Here is an 8,631-nt window from a genome sequence, read left to right as displayed (position 1 = left end):
AACGAACTCTAGGGGATCACTCCCCTCTAACACCTCTATGGGATAAAACCCATGCCTAGCTTGGGCATCATCCAGGAAAGTCGGCTGCCAGTTGCGAACCGGGATGCGAGAGGGTGTAGATGGATAAGCTGGGGGAGGGCTATACTGCGGAGAATGAGGAGCAGGTGGATCAGGAGCGTAGCCAAGAACGTAGGGGTCTTCGCCTATCAAAAACTGTGAGTAGTCATCATAGTCTATAGTCGGGAATGTAAACTCAGATGAGCTCCCTGAGCTCATCGGGCTCCAGGAGCCCACACTAGATGACATCTGTTAAATAAAAACACATTGAAGTGTAGTTAGCACGACGGCTAAGTAAGGGATCCATGGGTCACCCAAAATTAAATAAAGGTTTGCAAAACAAGTATATTTAAACAAAACCTTTATTACCATTCTCCTCATTTACACTTTACCTACAAATAGGTTATCAAGTATAGCTCGCGCAAGTAATAATCAAGAATGGAACAACAATAGAATTTCTTTGGATAAGGGATTGCTTAACAAGAAATACATTACTCAACGCATCACTAAACATTTAAGCATATAAACAAGTAGTGGAAAAATTTTATGGACTTCGCATTTGATCACCACCCTGTACTTGAAAATCTTCCTCATAGGGAAATTTCACTAACTTTTTCTCAAAGAGGGTTCATCAACACCCTTTCTTGCTTAAACAATCATCACATCTCTCTTTAGCGTAGCTACAGAGTAACTACATTTTCATACGAAATTCTCCTATAGGCAATCAACATATATGTGCACATACTACCCATATACATAGTATAATTTCCACAATACTCATACGTATAGGTATACAAGGTTAACATATATATCACATATATGTATATATACATAATACAACATTTTATTTTAATTATACATACATACTCATTAGGCATGTATTTATACCCATATACGCACATATACACGGTTTTACATATACATATATCACACGTATATACATATATATATATATATACCATACTTATACGTACATACATATATCATATAATACACCTAGCATCTCTAATTTAGATATTTAGGCATATTAATTACCACATCTCCTCAACACAACAATTTATTCCTATATATTATGCAAAATACAATTTCATATATATTATACATACAATCATGTACACAAGATTTCCACCTAGATCTCATCATATTTCAACCAAAAAATCAATTATCCAATTTCAAGTGACCTTAACCTACTTAAGGGATTCCTTACCTTGAGAAAGTTTACTAACACCGTAGAAAGCAAGTCTTGGACTTTTTCCCCAATTTTCACTCAAAACCCTAGGAGAAAAATTAACATCATAACAACAAATATTAAGAAACTAAGCTTAGATTAAAGGTCTATGAAGGAAAATAAAGCTTTCTACCGAATAAAATTAAAGTTTTACCGAAAGACTTGAGACTTGTGAAGAAGCTTTGGCTATGGAAGTAGAGCTTTAATGGAGGAAAATGATGATCTCTCTCTCTCTCTCTTCTCCTCTAAAAATTCGGCCAAGTGAAGGGGAAAAGGAAAAAGTTAGCTTTATGATCCTACTCTCACTTGGTTGACTAGTCTCACCAATACATGTGGTAAATAATTGTGACAAGTGTCACTTACTTATGGTTTGATCTTGAAAAATATCTTAGCTAGACTGATCGGGATTAAAACAGATGAATTCTCGGTAGAAAATAATATAAATCAAATAATTTTCGAAACCAAAAATTTATCCCAGACTGAAACTTAAAATTGGGTCAGGTTCGGTACACTGCGAAATTTAGCGATGTACGATCAAAATAAATTTTCGCTGCTATGGGCTAATTTAATTAAATAGGAAATTCAAGAATAATAGTATGGTGTCTAATGATCCATTTCCTAGGACTATCGGGTCCGAACACCAGCTCCTAAAATTCTTACGGTTCTTGACCGGTACGTACGATCGCAGCTTATTAACAACTATTTTAACTAGCAAAAATTATTCTGAATATCTATGAATCATAACTTGAGCATGCCAATGCTTAGAATGAAATAAAATTTAAACCTCCCCCTTTTTTTTTTAAAGAAAGTATTTCGGGGTATTACACTCTACCCCCCTTAAAAGAGTTTCGCCCTCGAAACTAAAGTTAACCATACTTATTGAAATAGAAGCTTCAATTTGGAAAGAGGTAAAGGTTCTCTTTTACCTTGCTCAAACAACATAGGGTATCGCGTTCTCATTTCATCTTCCAACTCCCATGTTGCTTCTTCCCCCAAATGGTTTGACCATAAAACTTTCACCAACTTTATGGACTTTCTGCGGGTATCCCGGGTCTTAGTATCCAATATTTTCACTGGTTTTTCTTCATATGATAAGTTCTCATCCAAAGTCACCTCATCAGGTTGGAGTACATGCGATGTATCATACACGTACTTCCTTAATTACGACACATGAAATACATTGTGTACTCGGTCCATCATCGCAGGTAGTGCTAATCGGTATGCTACCTTTCCGATCTTCTCAAGGATTTCATACGGTCCTATATATCTTGGACTCAATTTTCCTTTCTTCCCGAACCGGATTACTCCTTTCGTATGAGATATTTTTAGCAATACCTTATCACCTTCTTGAAATTCCAGTAATTGCCTTCTTTGATCAGCATAAGACTTTTGTCGGTCCTGAGCAGCTTTCATCCTTCCTTGAATCAACTTGACTTTTTCTGTCATTTCTTGAAGACATTCGGGTCCTAATGTCACAGAATTAATCGAATCTTCCCAACACAGAGGACTTCTACACTTCTGTCCATATAAAGCTTCATATGGTGCCATTTGTATACTTGCATGATAACTATTATTGTAAGAAAACTCGATTAGGTCCAAATGTTCATCCCACGATCCTTGAAAGTCCAACACACAAGCCCTTAACATATCTTCCAAGGTTTGTATGGTCCTCTTAGTCTGCCCATCAGTCATAGGATGAAAAGCAGTACTAAGTTTCAACTTTGTTCCCATAGCTGCTTGCAAAGCTTGCCAAAATTGTGACAAGAATCGAGAATCTCTATCAGAAATGATATCCTTGGGTATTCCATGATACTTAATCACCTTGTTCACATAAGCCTTTGCCAATTGAGTCATAGTCCAAGTTTCCTTCATGGCAATGAACCTTGCTGTCTTGGTAAGCCTGTCCACTATTACCCATATCTTATCTTTCCCTGACCTTGTTAGTGTCAATCCCCCCACAAAATCCATAGAAATAGAGTCCCACTTCCACTAAGGAATCTCTAACGGTTGTAGTAAACCCTTTGGTTTACTCCTTTCTGCTTTAACCTTCTGGCAGTTTAAGCACTTGGCCACGAATTCAGGTACGTCCTTTTTCATGCCTGACCACCAAAAGTTTTGTTTCAGATCTTTGTAAATTTTGTCTCCTCCAGGGTGAACTGAATATGGGGTATAGTGACCTTCTTTCATTAGCTGATCCATTATCTTCTTACAACCTGCAGGTATAACCCATCTGCCTTGAAATCTAATACTCCCATCTGGGTGCAACTCAAATGAACCACATTTTCCATCCACCATTTTCTCCTTGAGTTTATTCACCCCATCGTCTTCTCCTTGTGCTTGTTTGATTTCTTCAAATAGGTTTGGGGTGACCGACAGGTGATATAATTTCATCTCTTGTTCCACTTGACTATCCATTCTTATTTTCAAATTGAGCCTTTGAAAGTCCTTGCATAATTGCTCGGGCAATACCCAAAGAGCGTGATTTGACTTCCGACTCAATGCATCTGCTACCTTGTTTGCTTTGCCTTCCTGGTATTGGATTTCCAAATCATAATCCTTGATCAACTCCAGCCATCTTCTTTGCCTCAAATTGAGATCTCTCTGAGTGAAGATGTACTTTAAACTCTTATAATCCGTAAAGATCTTACAAGTAACTCCATAGAGGTAGTGTCGCCAGATTTTGAGAGCAAACACCACAGTTGCTAGTTCTAGATCATGGGTTGGGTAGTTAGCTTCATGTGGTTTCAGTTGACGAGATGCATAAGCTATTACCCTTCCATGTTGCATCAAGACACATCCCAGTCCTTTGAGAGACGCATCTGTGTATAGTTCATAGCCTTCCGTTCCAACAGGTAAGGTTAATACTGGGGCAGTTGTTAACTTCTTTTTGAGTTCCTGGAAAGCATGCTCACACTCTTCACTCCAACGGTACCTAGTAGTCTTTTTGAGCAGATTTGTCAATGGTCTTGCTATCTTCGAGAAATCCTGGACAAATCTTCGGTAATAGCCCGCCAATCCTAAGAAGCTTCGGACCTCCGTGACCGATTTGGGTGCTTCCCATTCCATTACAGCTTTTATCTTAGTTGGGTCCACTGCTATTCCTTCCTTGGTGATTATGTGACCAAGAAATGCTACTTCCTCCCTCCAAAATTCGCACTTAGACAGTTTCGCAGAAAGTTTCTTTTCCCTCAGCATTTGCAATACTGTCCTAAGATGTTCTTCGTGCTCCTCTAGTGTCTTTGAGTAAACCAAGATATCGTCTATAAAGACAACGATGAACTTATCTAGATATGGAAGGAAAATCCTGTTCATCAAGTCCATGAAAGTCCTTGGTGCATTTGTCACTCCGAACGGCATGACGGCAAATTTGTAGTGCCCATATCTAGTCCGGAATGCTGTTTTGGGAATATCCTGCTCCACGACTCGCACTTGGTGATACCCTGACCGTAAATCAATCTTTGAAAATACTCCAGCTCCCTTCAATTGATCGAACAGATCGTCGATCCTGGGCAATGGGTACCTGTTCTTCACTGTGACCCGATTGAGTTCTCTATAATCGATACACAGTCTCAGACTCCCATCCTTTTTCTTTACAAACAGTACCGGTGCGCCCCAAGGTGACACACTTGGTCTGATGAATCCCTTCTCCAATAACTCCGCCAATTGAGTCTTCAATTCTTCCATCTCTTTCGGTGCCATACGATAAGGCGCTTTTGAGATTGGTGCGGTTCCTGGTGCGAGATCAATAGTGAATTCCACTTCCCTTTCCGGCAGCATTTCCGTGAGATCCTCTAGAAACACGTCGGGAAATTCACGCACTACTGGGATTTGATTGATCTCAGGTTCTTCCATCTCAGCGTCTTGCACCAAATAGAGGTACACTTCACACCCCTGGTGAGCGTACTTCCTCAACTTCTGCATTGTCATCAACTTGGGCTCGGGTTGCCTCTCAATCCCTCGGTAGGATATTCTCTTCCCATTCGATCCTCGTAGGACAACCTTTCGCTCATCACAAACAATTTGAGCCTTATACATATCCAACCAATCCATTCCGAGTACCACATCGATGCCCTCTAACTCAAAACGAATAAGATTTCCGGGACAATTGAATCCCGCAATTTCTATCGAAATGTTGTCATATCCATCTTTACAGGCTACCACTATCCCCGAGGCAGTTCTCACATTTAAGTCTAACTTACTAGTAGGCCATAACTTCAATCTATCCGCAAACGTAGATGATATAAAGGAATTGGTAGCTCCCGTATCAAATAATACCGAACCAAGCACTGAGTTTATAAGAAATGTATCAGTTACGACGTCGCCAGCCTGAGCTTGAGTGCTATTAACGACGTAGATTCGGCCTTGGTTCCCTGTGCTGCTTTCTCCCATCGGCGACTTCCCTTTGTCGTTCGGACCTGTGGCAGCGTTCGTTGGCCTCCCCCGGTTCACTTGCGGAGAATTAACCCCCTTGTTTCCGGATTCCGCAGGTTTCCGGCCGTTGCTCCCACTTAATCCTCCTCCGTGCCTGTTATTCTGCGAGGAGTTCTGGAGGTTTTCTACCCTGGTTTGGCACTCATAGAATTTGTGTCCTAAGAGGCCACACTTGTAGCACCTTATTCTTACCCCTTGGCAATTTTCTCCAGGATGGCTCTTTCCACATCTGCTGCAAGCAGACTGCTTCCCTTGGTCTGTTCCTCCCCTCTTCTCTCCTTGCTTTGGTTGAAATTTCCCTTGGTTAGACTTCCGATCATCCACCTTGAATCTCTTATGTTTATCATCAATTTTTCTCTTGTTCCTACCATAAACTTCCTGTTGATCTAGGTACACTTGGTACTGATCCGATGCCCGATTATATGCCTCCTTGAGAGTGGAGCACATGAATGGTGCGATTGCCCTTCTCACGTCCCAATCCAGTCCTCGCACAAATCTTCTTGCTTTGCTTGCCTCGTCCGGCACAATGTCTTGAGCAAACCTCATTAGCTCCACATACTGGTCATAGTAGACCTGAACAGTTTCTCCTTTCTGCTTCAGTCGCAAGAATTCTTCGCACTTAATTCCCTTAATTCGTTCCGTGTAAAATTGTCCCCTCAATTCCTCCTTGAATTCCTCCTAGCCAAAGTCTGGGTTTTGCAGGAGTTCGGGTCCAGCCGTTGCCCACCAGTTATCTACGGCTTTCGTCAAGTAATAAACCGCAGAAGATACTCGTTGATTCGCCGGACAATTTACTGCGTCAAGCAGTTTATCAAATGTCCGTATCCATTCTTCCAAAACCACTGGATCATCTTCCCCCGCATAACTCGATGGGTGTCTACTTGCTATAGCTTTAGCAAAGTCGACCCGAGGGTGTCCCTGATTTTGATTCTGGGCCTGCTGAGCCATCATAAACTCAGCCATCTATTCCATTGCCAATGCCATACGATCCATTGCAGTGGTGGCGTCGTCATGTCCCGCAGGTACATTTCGCCTTGGAGGCATTTTCACTAAACGATCGTTCCGAGTTAGCTTCCGAAGTATAAAAGTTACTAAGAAGTTAGTTAACTAAACAGTTAGTATAGCAGCATCTCAAGTTCACTCACAGCAATCATACGAAATGATTAACACATATAAGAATGCACAAGTGTCAATTAGAGTATTTAGCAACCAGAATCAAGAGATTCGGTAAAGTAGAAGTGGAATACCCCCTTTTTACGCTGCCTGGTCTCCGTTCCAGCTCTGCTCCGAAACTTATACTCATTAGGCTGTAATAACGACTTAGGTTGGTCTTAACGAACCTAAGCTGACTCGAAACTTAATTAACTTGAAACTGACTGACTTGAAACTAGGGTTCAAGGGTTTCACAGCTTAAACTCCAATCTAACCTCCAAAGATTCAATCGCTCTGATACCAACTTGTACCACCCCGGCCCGGCTATGCCGTACATCCGGAGTAGTTACCGCCACACCTAGACTAAACCCTATTCGACCTGTAACCCCTCACCTATTTCAGTAAAATTAAGGTTCGAAAAATATTTCTTTAGGCTATAACATTCATGATATGATCTCCCGATGCCTCAAAAGAATTATTATAAGTAAGGACAGTTAGTAATAAGCTGCGATCGTACGTCCCGGTCACGAACCGTAAAAATTTTAGGAACTAGTATTCGGACCCGTTTGTCCTAGGAAATGGATTTTTAGGCACCATACTATTATTCTTGAATTTCCTATTTAATTAGATTAGCCAATAGCAGCTAAAATTTATTTGTGATCGTACATCGCGAAATTTCGCGATATACCGAACCTAGCCCAATTTTGAGTTTTAGGCTGGAATAAATTTTTGGGTTCGAGAATTATTTGAATTGAATTAGTTTCTACCGAGAATTCATCTGATTTAATCCCAATCAGTCTAAGCTAAGATATTTTAGATTATTTTATTCCATTTTATTTTAGATCCTATCACATAAGGGTGAGACTAGTCAACTAAGAGTGGAGTGGGTTTATAAGGCAAATTTTCCCATTTTTCCTTGTGATTTCCGAAAAAAAGAAAGAGAGAGAGAGAGAGGGTGGGATTTTCATCATCTTCATCAAGCTTCAAGACTCCATAGCTAGCAATTTCTTCACAACTCTTAAGTTATTCGGTAAAACTTCAATTTTATTCGGTAGATAGCTTTATTTTTCATCCTAGAACATGAATCTAAGTTAAGATTTCTTAAAATCATGTGTTATGTGGTTGATGGAATTCTAGGGTTTTAAGGTGAATTGGGGAAAATCATCTACAAGGATTTTCTACGGAATTAGAAACCCGGTTGAGGTAAGGAATCCCTTTAATTGGTTGAGGTTGTTTGAAACTGGATAATTGATAGCTTGGTTGAAATATTATGAGTGCTAGGTGGAACTTTTGTGTACATGATGCATGTATAAATACATATAATGGTATTTTCATGATGCATATGTACAAAATGTTGTGTTGGTATGAGGTGGTTGTCAATGTGCCCAAATATTTAATTTAAGTACACTAGGTATATTATAAAATGTATGTGATGTATGTGCGTGTAATGTAGTATAGTATATATATATATATATATATATATGTGTGTGTGTGTGTTTTATGTTTATATATATATATATATATATATGAAACTGTGTGGGTATATATATATTTACGTGTAGTGTGAGTGTGTAATTAAACTATATATATATGTACACATATAAAGCATGCATGTACGTGTAATATACATATATATTTATAACTATTATGTACCTATATATATAGTATGTATATACGTGTAGTATAGTATAGTATAGTATATATATATATATATATATATATATATATATATATATATATATATATATATATATATATATATA

At 39.2% G+C, this 8,631-nt stretch overlaps 1 protein-coding gene across 1 annotated transcript; it reads right to left on the bottom strand.

Annotated features, from left to right (window-relative positions):
* Window positions 1-3,833: 3,833 nt before the first annotated feature.
* On the bottom strand, window positions 3,834-6,679 carry LOC116001192. The gene is made up of 4 exons (XM_031241081.1): window positions 6,512-6,679; window positions 4,941-6,307; window positions 4,408-4,790; window positions 3,834-3,886 (listed from the first exon to the last, which is right to left on the bottom strand). The coding sequence occupies exons 1-4, from the start codon at window positions 6,677-6,679 to the stop codon at window positions 3,834-3,836; spliced, it is 1,971 nt and encodes a 656-aa protein (XP_031096941.1).
* Between the last annotated feature and the right edge of the window lie 1,952 nt (window positions 6,680-8,631).

The sequence above is a fragment of the Ipomoea triloba genome, chromosome 13 (genome assembly GCF_003576645.1).
Source record: "Ipomoea triloba cultivar NCNSP0323 chromosome 13, ASM357664v1".
Classification (NCBI taxonomy): Eukaryota; Viridiplantae; Streptophyta; class Magnoliopsida; order Solanales; family Convolvulaceae; genus Ipomoea; species Ipomoea triloba.
Note: the sequence above shows the minus strand (reverse complement) of the source record. Positions and strands in the feature narration are given on the sequence as shown.

Coding starts and splice junctions, on each gene's coding strand:
- LOC116001192 (XM_031241081.1), bottom strand. CDS start 6,679: ATGGCTGAGTTTATGATGGCTCAGCAGGCCCAGAATCAAAATCAGGGA. Junction 4,791..4,940: donor TTGAAGACTCAATTGGCGGA/GTTATTGGAGAA, acceptor CCCATTGCCCAG/GATCGACGATCTGTTCGATC. Junction 3,887..4,407: donor GGAGGAAGTAGCATTTCTTG/GTCACATAATCA, acceptor ATCTTCACTCAG/AGAGATCTCAATTTGAGGCA.